Raw genomic sequence first — 20,277 nt, 5'->3', positions numbered from 1 at the left:
AGTACGATAATGTAACTGTATTTGTGTATACCTGAATAAACTTAACAACAACCCATCAACCCAACACTAAGCGACCTCAGGGCCGTCACAACTCATCAACCCAATACTAAGCGACCTCAGGGCCGTCACAACCCATCAACCCAACACTAAGCGACCTCAGGGCCGTCACAACCCAACACTGAGTGGGAGCTTCAGCTGGTGTCACCAGAAACATCGGCAGTCAGATAGCAACTTGTTGAGTGGTGGTACACGCCAAGTGTTGTGCTGCTGATCATACACAACATTTACTCATAAAGCTGGTAAAGAAAATACACCTGTATATTGCTGGGGTGTTGCTGCAATACTTGTGTGTAGCAGTTGTAATACATTTGTGTAGTGCAAAGGTTGAAGTGTGACGCCCACGCCTGAAACTGTCAAGCTGGATCACCACTGCCTGAGTGATCCATGGATCATGTTGGCCAGGATGTTGATCATCCTGGTGCAGGAGATCATGTTGGCCAGGATGTTGATCATCCTAGTGCAGGAGATCATGTTGATCATCCTGGTGCAGGAGATCATGTTGGCCAGGATGTTGATCATCCTGGTGCAGGAGATCATGTTGGCCAGGATGTTGATCATCCTAGTGCAGGAGATCATGTTAGCCAGGATGTTGATCATCCTAGTGCAGGAGATCATGTTGGCCAGGATGTTGATCATCCTGGTGCAGGATCATGTTGGCCAGGATGTTGATCATCCTAGTGCAGGAGATCATGTTGGCCAGGATGTTGATCATCCTAGTGCAGGAGATCATGTTGGCCAGGATGTTGATCATCCTAGTGCAGGATATCATGTTGGCCAGGATGTTGATCATCCTAGTGCAGGAGATCAAGTTGGCCAGGATGTTGATCATCCTGGTGCAGGATCATGTTGGCCAGGATGTTGATCATCCTAGTGCAGGAGATCATGTTGGCCAGGATGTTGATCATCCTGGTGCAGGATCATGTTGGCCAGGATGTTGATCATCCTGGTGCAGGATCATGTTGGCCAGGATGTTGATCATCCTAGTGCAGGAGATCATGTTGGCCTGGATGTTGATCATCCTAGTGCAGGAGATCATGTTGGCCAGGATGTTGATCATCCTGGTGCAGGATCATGTTGGCTAGGATGTTGATTATCCTAGTGCAGGAGATCATGTTGGCCAGGATGCTGATCATCCTGGTGCAGGATCATGTTGGCCAGGATGTTGATCATCCTGGTGCAGATCATGTTGGCCAGGATGTTGATCATCCTAGTGCAGGAGATCATGTTGGCCTGGATGTTGATCATCCTAGTGCAGGAGATCATGTTGGCCAGGATGTTGATCATCCTGGTGCAGGATCATGTTGGCTAGGATGTTGATTATCCTAGTGCAGGAGATCATGTTGGCCAGGATGCTGATCATCCTGATGCAGGATCATGTTGGCCAGGATGTTGATCATCCTGGTGCAGATCATGTTGGCCAGGATGTTGATCATCCTAGTGCAGGAGATCATGTTGGCCAGGATGTTGATCATCCTAGTGCAGGAGATCATGTTGGCCAGGATGTTGATCATCCTAGTGCAGGAGATCATGTTGGCCAGGATGTTGATCATCCTGGTGCAGATCATGTTGGCCAGGATGTTGATCATCCGAGTGCAGGAGATCATGTTGGCCAGGATGTTGATCATCCTGGTGCAGGGGATCATGTTGGCCAGGATGTTGACCATCCTGGTGAAGGAGATCATGGCCAGGATGTTGATCATCCAGGTGCAGGAGATCATGTTGGCCAGGATGTTGATCATCCTGGTGCAGGAGATCATGTTGGCTAGGATGTTGATCCTAGTGCAGGAGATCATATTGGCCAGGATGTTGATCATCCTGGTGCAGGAGACCATGCTGGCCAGGATGTTGGTCATCCTAGTGCAGGAGATCATGTTGGCCAGGATGTTGATCATCCTGGTGCAGATCATGTTGGCTAGGATGTTGATCATCCTAGTGCAGGAGATCATGTTGGCCAGGATGTTGATCGTCCTAGTGCAGGAGATCATGTTGGCCAGGATATTGATCATCCTAGTGCAGGAGATCATGTTGGCAGGATGTTGATCATCCTGGTGCAGGAGATCATGTTGGCCATGATGTTGATCATCCTGGTGCAGGAGATCATGTTGGCCAGGATGTTGATCATCCTGGTGCAGGAGATCATGTTGGCTACGATGTTGATCATCCTGGTGCAGGAGATCATGTTGGCCAGGATGTTGATCATCCTAGTGCAAGAGATCATGTTGGCCAGGATGTTGATCATCCTGGTGCAGGAGATCATGTTGGCCAGGATGTTGATCATCCTAGTGCAGGAGATCATGTTGGCCAGGATGTTGATCATCCTGGTGCAGGAGATCATGTTGGCCAGGATGTTGATCATCCTGGTGCAGGAGATCATGTTAGTAAGTAAGTAAGTTTATTCAGGTATACACAAATACAGTTACATAGAATTATCATACATAGCAGCATATGTGTAGAGAACCTAGGATAACCCAAAAAAGTCAGACAGAGTGACTTATTTCCATTGGGGTCCTTTATTATTTCCATTGGGGTCCTTTATTATTTCCATTGCCAGGATGTTCATCATCCTAGTGCAGGAGATCATGTTGGCCAGGATGTTGATCATCCTGGTGCACGAGATCATGTTGGCCAGGATGTTGATCATCCTGGTGCATGAGATCATGTTGGCCAGGATGTTGATCATCCTGGTGCAGGAGATCATGTTGGCCAGGATGTTGATCATCCTGGTGCAGGAGATCATGTTGGCCAGGATGTTGATCATCCTGGTGCAGGAGATCATGTTGGCCAGGATGTTGATCATCCTAGTGCAGGAGACCATGTTGGCCAGGATGTTGATCATCCTAGTGCAGGAGATCATGTTGGCCAGGATGTTGATCATCCTGGTGCAGGAGATCATGTTGGCCAGGATGTTGATCATCCTAGTGCAGGAGATCATGTTGGCCAGGATATTGACCATCCTGGTGCAGGAGATCATGTTGGCCAGGATGTTGATCATCCTGGTGTAGGAGACCATGTTGGCCAGGATGTTGATCATCCTAGTGCAGGAGATCATGTTGGCCAGGATGTAATGCAGGTTAGGATGCTGATCATCCTGGTGCTGGAGATCATGTTGGTCAGGATGTTGATCATCCTGGTGCAGGATATCATGCAGGTTAGGATGCTGATCATCCTGGTGCTGGAGATCATGTTGGCCAGGATGTTGATCATCCTGGTGCAGGATATCATGCAGGTTAGGATGCTGATCATCCTGGTGCAAGAGATCATGTTGGCCAAGATGTTGATCATCCTGGTGCAGGATATCATGCAGGTTAGGATGCTGATCATCCTGGTGCTGGAGATCATGTTGGTCAAGATGTAGATCATCCTGGTGCAGGGGATCATGCAGGCCAGGAGTTTGATCATCCTGGTGTAGGGGATCATGCAAGTCAGGCTGCTTATCATCCTGGTGCAGGAGATCATGTTGGCCAGGATGTTGATCATTCTGGTGCAGGAGATCGGGCAGGTCAGGTTGTTGATCTTCCTGGTGCAGGAAATCATACAGGTAAGGATGGTGATCATCCTGGTGCAAAGGATCATGTTGGCCAGGATGTTGATCATCCTGGTGCAGGGGATCATGTTGGCCAGGATGTTGATCATCCTGTTGCATGGTATCATGCAGATCGGGATGTTGATCATCCTAGTGCAGGGGATCATGTTGGTATGTTGATCATCCTGGTTCATTGGTTCATGTTGGCCAGGATGATCATCCTTGTGCATTGGTTCATGTTGGCCAGAATGTTCATCATCGTTTGTTCTTATCATTTTGGCCAGGATGTTGATCATACTGGCACAGATCATGCAGGTCAGGATGTTGATCATCCTGGTACAGGAGATCATGTTGGCCAGGCTGCTGATCATCCTGGTGCAGGATATCATGCAGGTTAGGATGCTGAACATCCTGGTGCAGGGGATCATGTTGGCCAGGATGTTTATTATCTTGGTGCAGGAGATCATGTTGGCTAGGATGTCGATCATCCTGGTGCAGGGGATCATGTTTGCCAGGATGCTGATAATCCTGGTGCACAGGATCATGTTGGCCAGGATGTTGATCAAACTGATGCATGAGATCATGAAGGTCAGGATGCTGATCATTCTGGTGCAGGAGATCATGCAGGCCAGGATGTTGATTATCCTGGAGCAAGGTATTATGTTGGTCAGGATGATCATCCTGGTGCAGGGGATCATGCAGGCCAGGATGTTGATCATTCTGGTGCAGGGGATCATGCAAGTCAGGGTGTTCATCATTCTGGAGCAGTGGATCATACTGGGCAGAATGATCATCCTGGTGCAGGAAATCATGCAGGTCAGGATGCTGATCATTTTGTTGGAAGGGATCATGTTGGCCAGGATGCTGATAATCCAGGTGCAGGAGATCATGTTTCCCAGGATGTTGATCATCTTGGTGCAGGAGATCATGTTGACCAGGATGTCGATCATCTTGTAGGAAGGGTTCATGTTGGCCAGGATGCTAATAATCCTGGTGCAGGAGATCATGTTGGTCAGGATGTTGATCATCCTGGTGCATGGGGTCATGTTGGCCAGGATGTTGATCATACTGATGGATAAGATCATGCAGGTCGGGATGCTGATCCTGGTGCAAGAGATCATGTTGGCCAGGATGTTGATTATCATGGTGTAGGAGATCATGTTGGCCAGGATGTTGATGATCCTGGTGCAAGGGAGTATGTTGGTCAGTATAATCATCCTGGTGCAGGGGATCATGCAGGCCAGGATGTTGATCATCCTGGAGCAGTGGATCATGCTGGTCAGACTGATCATCCTGGTGCAGGAGTTCATGCAGGTCAGGATGCTGATCATCCTGGTGCAGGGGATCAAGTTGGTCAGGTGTTTATCATCCTGGTGCAGGAGATCATATTGGCCAGGATGCTGATCATCCTGGTGCAGGAGATCGTGCAGGTCAGGTTGTTGATCTTCTTCAAATTCAAATTCAAATTCAAAGTTTATTCTCTATAAAGATTACAATGTTGAATTTACATTATTATTATTATTATAATCAAGGGGGAAGCGCTAAACCCGGAGGATTATACAGCACCTGGGGGGGGGGGATGTGGAAGGCATTCAGGCTTAATTCGGGGAACTGGAGCACAGATCCAATTCCCTAAATCAAGAGCCCCTCACCAACATCAAGGAACCTTCCTTGAGGGGTGTTGAATTTACAGAATTTGGTTGTTGTGTGGTTTACATGTAGTTAAATAATGATTACAGAGTGTACCACTAGAACGCCTAGCATGGCTAGGCATTTCGGGCAGACTTAGTTTAATTCTTTATTTTAAAATATTACAAATTATGAGGTAAGTTGGTATTATGGCTAAGTGACTAAATACTAGTTTGTGAGTTTAGCAATGCGAATGCTTTTGTTTTGGCACAGTACATAGTTTCAGTATTGGAGTATCATAGGATTCATTATTTTAAGATTGAGATTAATATTTCTGTTTATGGTCAAATGGGTGAGTGAGTGAACCACCAGGTGGTATTCGTGTAGTTAGTTGATGGGGTGTATCAGGGAGATAAGATGTTTTCTAATGGTAGTTTTGAAGGTGATGAATGTGTCTGCAGTTCTAGAGCTCTCGAGTTCTTGGTGCAGGAGATCATACGGGTGAGGATGCTGATCATCCTGGTGCAAGGGATCATGTTGGCCAGGATGTTGATCATCCTGTTGCATGGGATCATGCAGATTAGGATGTTGCTCATTCTGGTACCGGGAATTATGTTGGTTTGGATGCTGATCACCCTGGTGCAGGAGGTCATTTTGATCAGGGTACTGATTATCGTTTTGCAGGTGATCATGAAGATCAGTATGTTGATCATCCTGGTGCAGGGATCATGTTGTTATGTTGATCATCCTGGTTCATTGGTTCATGTTGGCCTGGATGATCATCCTTGTGCATTGGTTCATATTGGCCAGGATGTTGATCATCCTGGTGCAGATCATGTTGGTCAGTATGTTGATCATCTTGCTGCAGTGAATCATGTTGGTGAGGCTCATCCTTGTGCAGGGGATCATGCAAGCCACGATGTTGATTATCCTGGTGCAGGGTATTATTTTGGTCAGGATGATCATCCTGGTGCAGGTATCATGTTGACCAGGATGTTGAGGGTCATCCTGGTACAAGAGAGCATGTACTCACTGTATGTTTACTGCAAAAATTCATGTAAATTGTAAAGGAACAGGAAATATTAATAATTATAATACCTTTTTTCCTACAAGTACATGTCAAGGTATACAGGCCTAGTTGACATCAACGACATAATACTAGATGAGATGGGTCCTACACAGATGACAGCAAGGAAAGGAGTGAGCTTCTCAAGTCCCACTGTGACTCGGTTTTTAGCAAGTCGCTAACCAGACTGAGTCGAAGTCTTAAATGAATTTTTTATGAGCGAGACTCAGAATTTGGTAGACTCAAGCCTATCTGATATTATCCTGATGCCTAATGACTTCGAAATGCGATAAATGACATACCCATGCACTCTGCCCCAAGCCCAGACTCATGGAACTCTGTGTTCATCAAGAACTGGAAGAAACCCCTATCATGTGCTTTTAGCATCTTGTGGAGAATTCATTCGTTCATGTAGATTCGCCGGTACTTCTGACCCAGGTCTTCTCTAGATGGCGACCTGGCAGTGGCCCCTCGGGTGGGGGGGGGTGTCATTCATCCTCTTCTTTCTCCTGTCTTCTTACTTGGGGCCTTCTGGTTGGAGGGTGACTTCTTCTCTTTTGCGGTGACCCCCCAGGTGAGGAGTGTCTTCTGGCTTCGCATCTTCATCAGCAGGCGAGTCTCTCGGGTCTTCGGACACTTGTTGCCCCAGTGGACTGGTGGTGATAGGTGACATGGGCTGAGGCTAACTTCAGACTGTACTACTACCCTCAAAACACACAAAGGCTCCCATTGAGCTTTTTTTTCCCACAGCTGCTAAAAACAACAGACATGGCCCCACTCCACAAAGAGGGCAGTAAAGCAATAGCAGAGAACTAGAGACCGATAGCACTAACATCCCATATAAAAACCTTTGTAAGGGCTCTAAGAAGCAAGATTGCCACTCATCTAAATACCATCAGTTACACAACCCAGAGCAACATGGGTTTAGAGTAGGTTGCTCCTGCCTGTCCCAACTACTGGACCACTATGACAAGGTCCTGGATGCTCTGGAAGACAAAGAAAATGCAGATGTAGTACACAGACTTTACAGAAGCATTTGACAAGTGTGATCATGGTGTAATAGTGCACAATATACGTGATAAAGGAGTAACAGGAAAAGTTGGTAGATGGATCTGTAATTTCCTAACAGATAGAACACAAAGAGTAGTAGTAAACAGAGTAAAGTTTGAGGCGGCTGCTGTGAAAAGCTCTGTTCCACAATCACAGTACTCGCTCCCATCTTGTTCCTCATCTTCATATCTGACAGACAGGGATGTAAGCCACAGCACCATGTCTTCCTTTGCAGATGACACCCAAATTTGCATGACAGTGTCCTCCATTGAAGACTCTGCAAGACTTCAGGCGGACATAACCAAATCTCTAAATAGGCCGCAGAAAACAATATAAAGTTCAATGATGAGAAATTTCAAATACTCCGATATGGAAAATATGAGGAAATTAAAACTATATTTGAGTATAAAATAAATTCCAACCACACAATAGAGCGAAAAACTAATGTAAAAGACCTGGAAGTGATAATGTCAGAGGATCTCACTTTCAAAGACCACAACATTGTATCAATCACATCTTTTAGAAAAATGGCAGGATCTCGCTTGTTCTATCTAGGCTGGAATATTGCTGCACACTAACAACACCTTTCAAGGCAGATGAAACTGCTAACCTGAGGGCCCGGGTTCGATTCCCAGCGTGGTGAAAACATTTTGATGTGTTTCCTTACACCTGTTGTCATGTTCACCTAGCAGTAAATAGGTGCCTGGGTGTTAGTCGACTGTGTGGGTCACATCCTTGGGGGCAAGATTGAGGACCCCAATGGAAATAAGACGAACAGTCCTCGATGATGCATTGACTTTCTTGGGTTATCCTGGGTGGCTAATCCTCCGGGGTTAAAAATCTGAAGAAATCTCATCTTATCTTATCTTAACCTAGAAAATGTGCAGAGAACCTTCATGGTACACATAACTGTGATAAAACGCCTCAAGTACTGGGAATGCTTGAAGTTCTTCAACCTGTACTCCCTAGAATGCAGGCGGGAGAGATACATGATTATTTACACTTTGAAAATCCTAGAGTGATTAGTATCAAACTTGCACATGAGAATCACTCCCTATGAAAGCAAAAGACTTGGCAGATGATGCAACATCCCCACAGTGACAAGCAGGGGCGCCACTAGGATGATAAGAATCAACACAAAAAGTGTCAGGGTCCCAAGACTGTTCAACTGCCTCCGTCTTTAAGAAGGCACTGGACAGGCACCTAAAGTCAGTACCTGACCAGCCGGGCTGTGGTTCATATGTTGGGTTGTGTGCGGCCAACAGTAACAGCCTGGTTGATCAGGCCCTGATCCACCATGAGGCCTGGTCATGGACTAGGCTGTGGAGGCATTGACCCCAGAAACCCTCTCCAGGTATACAGTAGTATATAGAAAGCCCCTTGTTATGCAGAGCATTTTGGGGTAAATTAGGTCAGTTTTGTCCTGGGTGGCCTGGTCACAGGCTGGGCTGCAAGGTCCTTGACCCCTGAAACCCTCTAGAGGTATACTCCAGGATGTGACCCACACCAGTTGACTAATGCCCAGGTACTCGTTTTACTGATGGGTGAACATAAACAACCAGTGTTTACCTGGAGTTTACCTGGAGAGAGTTCCGGGGGTCAACGCCCCCGCGGCCCGGTCTGTGACCAGGAAAAGCACCCAATATTTCAACCCTCGCCAGGAATCTAACCTGGACCCTCACCATGTGAAGCGAGAGCTTTTGCCACCAGGCCACAGGCCACCATGTAATATTGTTGCTTTAAGATAAGATTTTATTTGGATTTTTTAGCCCTTGTAGGTTAACCACCCAGGATAACCCAAGAAAGGCAGTGCATCATTGAGGGACTGTCTATCTTGCATAAATATTCATGAGAATTCAATGAAGTTTTTAAGGAGTTAGGAGTATGAGGTACAGTGTTTATCCCAATAGTGCCATCAGGATTTCAGTCTGTGGGGGTTTAAGCTAGGATTCATTGTTATATAGTACTCTCCACCAAAGCAATTAAAGAATTCACTGAAATCCCTTTACCCACAATAAGAACACAGGCACATTAGTGGTCTTCAGTATGTCATGCAGTGGTTGTGTTTGCTTTTATTAATATTTTCCACATTCAGCATTTATTTTAAGGATATAGGCTACATGTGAAAATATGTCAACCCAGTTTGCTATAAGTACAGCAACTCAGCACAGTTGTATTTCATACAGGGCAGCAAGATGTTGGGTAGAACATTACTCTTCAGTTTATTTTATGCACTTGTTCTGGCCGAAGATTTTTATCAGCTGCTTGGGGTGACCAAGAATGCTGACCAAAAGGAGATTCGCAAAGGTTTCAAAGAGAAGGCACTTAAACATCATCCTGACAAGAACACGGTAAGATATTCTCATCAAAACATTGAATAATCAAAACTCGCAAATTTGGATTATCACAAAAATCAGAAATGTAGGTCTGACTATACAGTACACATGCATACTGTACTTTGAAAAGTGCATAAGCAGTATTATTTATTACATTTACATATGCCATATATTTAATGGTCTGCAATATATCATTGTCACTGGACGTAGCTAATTTCTACCTAGGAACTTTCAGATACCTGTAGTTTTCATTCCCATTTACAGAACTCTATTAACTTGTTTATCAGCTATTTACTCTAATGCATTTATGCACCAGTGCTGCTTTACCATCACCAGTAAATTACCTTGAATGAGTTTCGAGAGTCTTTCTACTTTTGAAGCCCAGCCATGGGCCAAGCTCGTCTGGTGCTAGCCTGGTCAACCTAGCTGTTGCTGCTGGAGGTCCACTGCCCCACATATCCATCACATATGTCTTGTGCTGTCATTCCTAATATGTTTACACTTGTATATTTGTACTGTACAGGAGGGCACCAACCTACTAGTAAGTTTCACTGGATGTTTATCAACTTATTGTTTCTTAGTGTCACATTGATATATGCGAATGCTTAAAATTCATGTTCTTTGTTATTTGGTGATTTCCTTTATCCTAACTATTCAACTTAATAAAATTCTTTTACAGTACTAATTACTTGTGTAACACTGGCCATCACCCACTGAGTTTGGGTGACCTAAAGATGAGGACCTTGTTCACTTTCATTCACTCACTTGCTGGTTTACCAGAGGTGTATTGATGCAGTTTAGATGACCCTGAGAACTGCAACATCCTCACCCATCCATTAGAATAAAGGCTACACAGTAGGCTTCTTCAGTCGAATACAGAAAGTAGGCAGGAACAGTAGAGATGTGAAGACGATGTAATCAGTCCATCACCCTTAAAGTCGTAGAATTTGAGGTTGTCAGTCCCTCGGCCTGGAGAAGTTCAGTTCCATAGTCAGGAATTATCTGAAGATCAAGCGACAGTGCGGAGACTTAAATACTGTCGGAAGGAGAGGTGCAGGGTAGTAGTAGTAGTAGTAGTAGTAGTAGTAGTAGTAGTAGTAGTAGTGAGAGGCAACTGAGAGGTCATGTCCCTCTCAGATCCAACCCTTCTCACTTGAAAAGCTTGTGCAAGGTGTTTTCTGTACCAAGATGCCACGGGACTGACAGTCCCTGACAACTGAGGTTGTCAGGGACTGACAACCTCAAATTCTACGACTTTAAGGGTGATGGACTGATTACATCGTCTTCACATCTCTACTGTTCCTGCCTACTTTCTGTATTCGACTGAAGAAGCCTACTGTGTAGGCGAAACGTTTCGGAATAAAGTTGTCTAACTGTTGCATATGTGTCTTACCTAACAACCTGTCGGTATTGTATACCATTTTTATGTTCAGAATAAAGGCACTGTATTTCCCATCAGCTAACTGATTTTCCTGAATCCCTCTATAAATGTTACTTTTCTCACACTTCAGTAGCATGTCAGGCCATGAAAACAGCTTATCTCCACTCAGTCTGAACTAACATGCTCATACAAGCCTGTTGGATGTTCAAGCCTTTAGCACTCAAAACCTTTACCACCTCCCCTCCAATCCCTCCTGGGATGACCCCCATTCCTTCTTCCTTCCACCCCAGTCTATAGACAGTAAAATCTTAGCCATCCTATTCTGTTCCATCCCAAACCACTTCAACAACCCCTCCTCAGCCCTCAGAATTATGCTTTTGGCAACACCACATCATCTTGTAATCTCCAAACTCTGAATTCTCTGCATATAATTTACACAACACCTTGAACTCAAACATGACATCTCCACTGCCTCCAGCCTCTTCCTTTATACATCATTTGTAGTCCATTCTTCACACCTGTATAACTATTTGTACTGGTATTCTCTGGTACATTTTTCCTTTTGCCTCCATGGATAAAGTTCTTTCTCTCCTCAGATGCCTCAAAGTATGACACATTTTCATTCTTGTCTGTGACAACCCCTACTTTGCAATGAATTTATTATCTTTTTAACCCCTACACTTCTCCCTATCATCCTTACATTCACTTCTCCACCTGTAAATATATTAAACAACCATGGTAACATCACACATCCCTGACCTAAGGCCTACTTTTATTGGAAAATAATCACTCTCTCCAGCATACTCTAACCTGAGTCTCAGTAACTGCATAAAGCCTCTTTTTAGCTTTTAGTAACCTACTGCTTATTCCGTACATTTGCAACATTTGCCTTATTGCTCCCCTATCCACCTTATCATATACCTTTTCTAAATCTATTAATGTGACAAAATGTTCCTTACCTTTTATCTAGGTATTGTTCACTTATGTTCTGTGTAAACTCTTGGTCTACATATCCCCTACCATTCCTAAATTATTATTATTCTGCTGCAACCATACTCTCTCTCTCTCACCCTTAACTCTCTCAGTAATAATTCAACCATTTATTTTATCAGTATATTTATCAGGCTTATTTCACCGTAATTCTTAAGCTCTCTTTTGCCCCTTTTCCCCATTATACAAATTAATTATGTATGAATAGTGCTCTACCAGTCTTTAGTGCAGGGGTCGGCAACCTTGTTCTGCCTAGGGGCCAGAGCTCATGTCTGCGAGCAGATGGCTTGCCACACCTATCACCATAGTTAATAAAGATAGTAATACATACTAAACTTTGACATACTGTATATTTAACATCATTTGAGCTGTGGCTCCGTTGGCTGGATCCGGCCCGTGGGCCATAGGTTGCCGACCCCTGCTTTAGTGCTCTCTCATCTTTTATGCATGTATTGACTAAATACAGCAGCTACTCCAAAACTGTATTACCACTTGCTTTTAACATCTCTGTTTTAATCCAATCTGTCCCAGCTGCTTTACTCCCTTTCATTCTACCCATTGACTCGCATACCTTTCCCACACTCACATCTGGCTCTTCCTTATCCCTTTAAGACATAGTTCATACCTTCCTTCCCAGTGCTTGAAACCGCTGCCTCCCTGTCTTCATCTACACTTACAGCTCTTCAAAAAATTCCCACTATAATCTCAGTTCTTTCATTTCTCCATCTAACATAAGAAAGAAGGAGCACTGCAGCAGGCATACTGGCTCATGACTCACGAAATCGTAATGACACGATTGCAAACAAACCATACCCCGGCCGGGACTGAACCCACGGTCAGAGAGTCTCAAAACTCCAGCCCGTCGTGTTAGCCACTAGACCAGCTAGCCACAACACGATTTCGTGAGTCATGTTGACGGCAGTGAAGGGACTTGAGCTAGAGTTCGTCACGGCCACGCTAGCTGGAGATTCGTCTGTAAAAACTTGCATTTGTGGTCACAGTGGTGCCTGTGCTAACCTTCCTATGGTGTAGAAATATACCTAGTTGGACGAATCTTATTGTTGCTAGCTGGTCTAGTGGCTAACGCGACGGTCTGGAGTTTTGAGACTCTGACCGGGGGTTCAATCCCGGCCGGGGTATGGTTTGATACTGGCTCATGCTAGGCAAGTCCAAATCACATCCACTTAAGAAGGATGGAGCATTGCTGCATTTCCCCTCTTTTGCTTTTAGCTGACAGATTTGTTTATCTAGGCATTCTCAACCTTTCTCCAAAACTTTTTTCTTATTCTCAGCAAAATTTGTTAATCAAGCCTTACCCACTCTCTGAGTGGCTCTTTTACATCCCCCAACCACTCTTCTAACATCTCTTCTTTTTTCTTCGTATTTATGTGCAATTTATATGCATGTTTTATGCAGTGTAAACATTTATCATATTAATATTTCCTTTAGGATGATCCCGAAGCACATGAGAAATTTGTTCAAATTAATCGTGCTTATGAAGTTCTCAAGGATGAAGAGCTAAGAAAGAAATATGATTTACATGGTGAAGAAGGTCTTGATGAAAGCAGGTGAGATTATTGTACTTTTTATAATTCACTGCTGCTAAATACTGTAGTTACTTTACTTGCACTGTTTCCAGTGGATTCGAGGTGGACGCCAAATTTTGACTTGCTTGTGATGATTCACATGCTGTGCTTAATGGAGTTGGCCAGGTAAATTTTGAACTGCAGCACAATCTTAGTTTTGACGGATTCAGGTGGTAGACTGTTTCATATTACTCTCTATGCTGATGTAATGATGTTTGTAGACACTGTTGATGAAGGTACAATCCTTCCTCCAAACACTAGTGAATTTATTTTCCAGCTTTTTACAGTATACAGTGGACCCCCGGTTAACGAACTTTTTTCATTCCAGTAGTATGTTCAGGTGCCAGTACTGACCGAATTTTTTCCCATAAGGAATATTGTGAAGTAGATTAGTCCATTTCAGACCCCCAAACATACATGTACAAACGCACTTACATAAATACACTTACATAATTGGTCGCATTTGGAGGTGATCGTTAAGCGGGGGTCAACTGTATAAGTTTTTGCACAATCTAAGCCCAGAATAAAAGTAGTTAGTTGTTTTAGTCTAAGTTACCATTCTTGAACTGTAATTAATATACAATATTATTAACTACACTTAATGTAACCAAAATTTTAAAATGGGAAGGTAATAGATGGCTGCAGAGAAAACACCTCATCGTTTCAGGAGTTGGAAACTATTGACATGTTGTTTACAGTGAAGGCTGGGTTGTCGGGTAGCAGACATTCAACCACCAAATTATGATGGTAATGTTTTCCAGGCTTTAAATTATACTGGTCTGAAGAATTATTTTTGATATAATTAGACAATTTGAGATCGTTTACTGTAAATATGTAACTTGCTAGTGTATATTAACATTCATCTTTTCATATTTATAGCTATTGACAAGATTAATTTTTTTTTAACACAGCTGTGTGACTTTGTCAATGGTCCAAGTCGGACCGAAACGTCGTCGTAAGCTTCTCTCTTTTATGTGCGGGTAATTTGTGTACAGCTGCCATCTCCCACCTAGGCAGGGTAACCTGAAAAAGAAGAAACAAAAGTTATCCTTTTTACATTTAGTAATTTATGCAGGAAAAGGAGTTACTAGGCCCCTTGCTTGCAGCATTTTAGTTTTTTCTTACAACATGCATGGCATTCAAAGGAAGGATTCTTTTTCTTGTTCCTCATGGGGACAGAATTAATGTAGTACTAACAATTTTTTTTTCATCTTCAAGGCAATATTTTATGACAATTTGTGATTTATGTAGATTATGACGATTTGATTCTGATCACCTTTGCCACAGTACCATGACATGCATTGTTTTCTAAACTTTGTTGCCCACACCCTGTATATATTGCTTGCAACTTTGTATTTCAGATCGGGTCAGCAGTATCACTCGTGGAACTACTACCATGATAACTTTGGTATCTATGATGATGATCCTGAGATCATTACTCTCAATAAAGCAGACTTTGGTAAGTAACTATAGTGTCAGCTATATTAAACCAGTACATTCTCTTTGTTCAGTGTTGCCACAAATTCTGCACTTAATCTAAGGTAAACAGCCATCATGGGAGGCTGGGCCTTGATCCTAGTGATGGGCTTGTGATTTTCTCCCACTATTTGCATCAAATAACATCTCTTTTCACTACCCAGGTACTATGTGACCACTACATGTTAGTACGTAGTTTCCAATAAAGATGATAATAATATCTGGATTTTTTTTTAACACTGGCTGTTTCCCACTGAGGTAGGATGTTCTGAAAAAAGAATGCAAGAGATTTTTTTCTTTTTACACTTAGTAATTTGTAATTGTTTTACATGATGGTAGGATTGCTGGTGTCTTTTTTCTGTCTCATAAACATGCAAGATTTCCGGTACATCTTGCTACTTCTACTTAGACTTAGGTCATGCTACACGTACATGTTTTTTTTTTTTTTTTTTTTTTTTCAACAAGTCGGTCGTCTCCCACCGAGGCAGGGTGACCCAAAAAAAGAAAGAAAATCCCCAAAAAGAAAATACTTTCATCATTCAACACTTTCACCACACTCACACATTATCACTGCTTTTGCAGAGGTGCTCAGAATACAACAGTTTAGAAGCATATACGTATAAAGATACACAACATATCCCTCCAAACTGCCAATATCCCAAACCCCTCCTTTAAAGTGCAGGCATTGTACTTCCCATTTCCAGGACTCAAGTCCGACTATATGAAAATAACCGGTTTCCCTGAATCCCTTCACTAAATATTACCCTGCTCACACTCCAACAGATCGTCAGGTTCCCAAGTATCATTCGTCTCCATTCACTCCTATCTAAAACGCTCATGCACGCTTGCTGGAAGTCCAAGCCCCTCACCCACAAAACCTCCTTTACCCCCTCTTTCCAACCCTTTCGAGGACGACCCCTACCCCTCTTTCCTTCCCCTATAGATTTATATGCTTTCCATGTCATTCTACTTTGATCCATTCTCTCTAAATGACCAAACCACCTCAACAACCCCTCTTCTGCCTTCTGACTAATGCTTTTATTAACTCCACACCTTCTCCTAATTTCCACACTCCGAATTTTCTGCATAATATGTACACCACACATTGCCCTTAGACAGGACATCTCCACTGCCTCCAACCGTCTCCTCGCTGCTGCATTTACCACCCAAGCTTCACATCCATATAAGAGTGTTGGTACTACTATACTTTCATACATTCCCTTCTTTGCCTCCATAGATAACGTTTTTTGACTCCACATATACCTCAATGCACCACTCACCTTTTTTCCCTCATCAGTTCTATGATTAACCTCATCCTTCATAAATCCATCCGCCGACACGTCAACTCCCAAGTATCTGAAAACATTCACTTCTTCCATACTCCTCCTCCCCAATTTGATATCCAATTTTTCTTTATCTAAATCATTTGATACCCTCATCACCTTACTCTTTTCTATGTTCACTTTCAACTTTCTACCTTTACACACATTCTCAAACTCATCCACTAACCTTTGCAATTTTTCTTTAGAATCTCCCATAAGCACAGTATCATCAGCAAAAAGTAACTGTGTCAATTCCCATTTTGAATTTGATTTCCCATAATTTAATCCCACCCCTCTCCCGAACACCCTAGCATTTACTTCTTTTACAACCCCATCTATAAATATATTAAACAACCATGGTGACATTACACATCCCTGTCTAACACCTACTTTTACTGGGAAGTATTCTCCCTCTCTTCTACACATACTAACCTGAGCCTCACTATCCTCATAAAAGCTCTTTACAGCATTTAGTAACTTACCACCTATTCCATATACTTGCAACATCTGCCACATTGCTCCTCTATCCACTCTATCATATGCCTTTTCTAAATCCATAAATGCAATAAAAACTTCCCTACCTTTATCTAAATACTGTTCACATATATGCTTCAATGTAAACACTTGATCTACACATCCCCTAACCACTCTGAAACCTCCTTGCTCGTCCGCAATTCTACATTCTGTCTTACCTCTAATTCTTTCAATTATAACCCTACCGTACACTTTTCCTGGTATACTCAATAAACTTATTCCTCTATAATTTTTACAATCTCTTTTGTCCCCCTTCCCTTTATATAAAGGGACTATACATGCTCTCCGCCAATCCCTAGGTACCTTCCCCTCTTTCATACATTTATTAAACAAAAGTACCAACCACTCCAACACTATATCCCCCCCTGTTTTTAACATTTCTGTCATGATCCCATCAGTTCCAGCTGCTTTACCCCCTTTCATTCTACATAATGCCTCGCGTACCTTCCCCACACTTACATTCTGCTCTTCTTCACTCCTAAAAGATGGTATACCTCCCTGACCAGTACATGAAATTACCGCCTCCCTTTCTTCCTCAACATTTAAAAGTTCCTCAAAATATTCTCGCCATCTACCTAATACCTCCCTCTCCCCATCTACTAACTCCCCTACTCTGTTTTTAACTGACAAATCCATACTTTCCCTAGGCTTTCTTAACTTGTTTAACTCACTCCAAAATTTTTTCTTATTTTCATTAAAATTTCTTGACAGTGCCTCTCCCACTCTATCATCTGCTCTCGTTTTGCACTCTCTCACCACTCTCTTCACCTTTCTTTTACTGTCCATATACTCTGCTTTTCTTATAACACTTCTGCTTTGTAAAAACCTCTCATAAGCTAACTTTTTCTCTTTTATCACACCCTTTACTTCATCATTCCACCAATCACTCCTCTTTCCACCTGCCCCCACCCTCCTATAACCACAAACTTCTGCCCCACATTCTAATACTGCATTTTTAAAACTATTCCAACCCTCTTCAACCCCCCTACTACTCATATTTGCACATGCCCACCTTTCTGCCAACAGTCGCTTATATCTCCCCCGAACTTCCTCCTCCCTTAGTTTATACACTTTCACCTCCCTCTTACTTGTTGTTGCCACTTTCCTCTTTTCCCATCTACCTCTTACTCTAACTGTAGCTACAACTAAATAATGATCCAATATATCAGTTGCCCCTCTATAAACATGTACATCCTGGAGCCTACCCATCAACCTTTTATTCACCAATACATAATCTAACAAACTACTTTCATTACGTGCTACATCATACCTTGTATATTTATTTATAATACATAAAATATGTATTACTTATTACCAAATCTCTTTCTACACATAGCTCAATTAAAGGCTCCCCATTTACATTTACCCCTGGCACTCCAAATTTACCTACTACTCCCTCCATAACATTTTTACCCACTTTAGCATTGAAATACCCAACCACCATTACTCTCACACTTGATTCAAAGCTCCCCACGCATTCACTCAACATTTCCCAAAATCTCTCTCTCTGCTCTACACTTCTTTCTTCTCCATGTGCATACACGCTTACTATAACCCACTTTTCACATCCAATCTTTATTTTACTCCACATAATCCTTGAATTAATACATTTATAGTCCCTCTTTTCCTGCCATAGCTTATCCTTCAACATTATTGCTACTCCTTCTTTAGCTCTAACTCTATTTGAAACCCCTGACCTAATCCCATTTATTCCTCTCCATTGCAACTCTCCCACCCCCTTCAGCTTTGTTTCACTTAAAGCCAGGACATCCAGCTTCTTCTCATTCATAACATCCACAATCATCTCTTTCTTATCATTTGCACAACATCCACGCTCATTCAGACTTCTCACTTTGACAATTTTCTTCTTCTTATTCTTTTTATATGTATATACAGGAGGGCCCCACTTATACGGCAGGTTAGGTTCCAGGCTACCGCCGTAAAGCGGAAATCGCCGTAAAGTGGAACACCCTTTTTTTCCACTTATAAATGCATACAAACACTAGATAACAAGTTTACACTAACATATATTAAGTTAGCAATAGAACCAGGCATCAAAAAACAATAAAAAGGTACAATACACACATAGTGCACTCATTACTTACCTTAAAATATTTATAGTCTTAATCTAGGGTGAGACAAGTAGTATTTATTGTAAGAAATCAAGTGTGGTATGTATTGTAATAGCCAGGCTACCTCGCCAGGCCACCCCACCCACACATACTATTCTATGATATTTAAGCATCCCAGAGCGATAAAATGTATATACAGTTCACTCATTACTTACCTTAAAATATTTGTAGTCTTAATGTAGGGTCAGGAGTAAGTAAATGAGATAAAACGAATAAATGAGAGAGAGAAAGAATGAGTACATGAGAGGTAACAGGCGCAGAGTTATGTAAACAAACCAGGCTCCCACATCTTATATTTATGTTTATTTATTCTATTGTGGGGTGTATTTATCATCTTTTTATGTTATGTATCGTGTTTATTATATAATTTTGAAAAAAATATCATGGCTGGATTAATGAAAATGTGTATATTACCGCAATATACGACATTTAATGAGACTCGGTGAGTATTGTTATTATCACCACTTGTGCAAGTCGTCTGCTACCACATCTCACATTTATGTTTATTTATTCTACTGTGGGGTGTATTTATCTTATTTATATGTTATGCATCGTGTTTATTATATAATTTTGAAAAAAATATCATGGATGGATTAATGAAAATGTGTATATTACCGTAATATACGACATTTAATGAGACTCGGCGAGTATTGTTATTATCACCACTTGTGCAAGTCGTCTGCTCACATCTCACATTTATGTTTATTTATTCTACTGTGGGGTGTATTTATCTTATTTATATGTTATGCATCGTGTTTATTATATAATTTTGAAAAAAATATCATGGATGGATTAATGAAAATGTGTATATTAACGTAATATACGACATTTAAATGACTCGATGTATGTAAGTTTATTTAGGTACAGGTATACATAAGTATAATTATCAGAGTATATATAAAATATGAAATAACTTTTAAAAACATTTGAAATTTTGGAGTTTCCAGACAAAATGGAGAGACTTAGTGCTTACTGAGCTCATGGAGAATGTAAACAAACAGGGTGGGGCACGGTGACCGTATTAGAAAGTCAGGTGGGGGGAGCCGTATAGTGAGTTTTGGTCATAATTTGAAACGTCCGTATTAGCGGAACGCCGTAAAGTGAAACGCCGTAAAGCGGGGCCTTCCTGTATATGTATATATATATATATATACAGTGGACCCCCGCATAACGATTACCTCCAAATGCGACC

The 20,277-nt window shown here is 42.2% G+C and overlaps 1 protein-coding gene across 1 annotated transcript; it reads left to right on the top strand.

Annotated features, from left to right (window-relative positions):
• Positions 1 to 161: 161 nt before the first annotated feature.
• On the top strand, positions 162 to 15,103 carry LOC138853366 (dnaJ homolog subfamily C member 10-like). The gene is made up of 4 exons (XM_070089607.1): positions 162 to 299; positions 9,515 to 9,679; positions 13,485 to 13,603; positions 14,983 to 15,103. The coding sequence occupies exons 2-4, from the start codon at positions 9,524 to 9,526 to the stop codon at positions 15,086 to 15,088; spliced, it is 381 nt and encodes a 126-aa protein (XP_069945708.1). The 5' UTR covers positions 162 to 299; positions 9,515 to 9,523; the 3' UTR covers positions 15,089 to 15,103.
• The last annotated feature ends 5,174 nt before the right edge of the window (positions 15,104 to 20,277 follow it).

This window comes from Cherax quadricarinatus, chromosome 29, assembly GCF_038502225.1.
Source record: "Cherax quadricarinatus isolate ZL_2023a chromosome 29, ASM3850222v1, whole genome shotgun sequence".
Lineage (NCBI taxonomy): Eukaryota > Metazoa > Arthropoda > Malacostraca > Decapoda > Parastacidae > Cherax > Cherax quadricarinatus.
The sequence above is the reverse complement of the archived record's forward strand: the minus strand, read 5'-3'. Positions and strand labels throughout refer to the sequence as shown.

Bases quoted from the DNA above. Each gene is read 5' to 3' on its own strand.
- LOC138853366 (XM_070089607.1), top strand. From the start codon at position 9,524: ATGTTGGGTAGAACATTACTCTTCAGTTTATTTTATGCACTTGTTCTG. The intron at 9,680-13,484 runs GTAAGATATTCT...TATTTCCTTTAG, and splicing joins ATCATCCTGACAAGAACACG to GATGATCCCGAAGCACATGA. The intron at 13,604-14,982 runs GTGAGATTATTG...TTTGTATTTCAG, and splicing joins GAAGGTCTTGATGAAAGCAG to ATCGGGTCAGCAGTATCACT.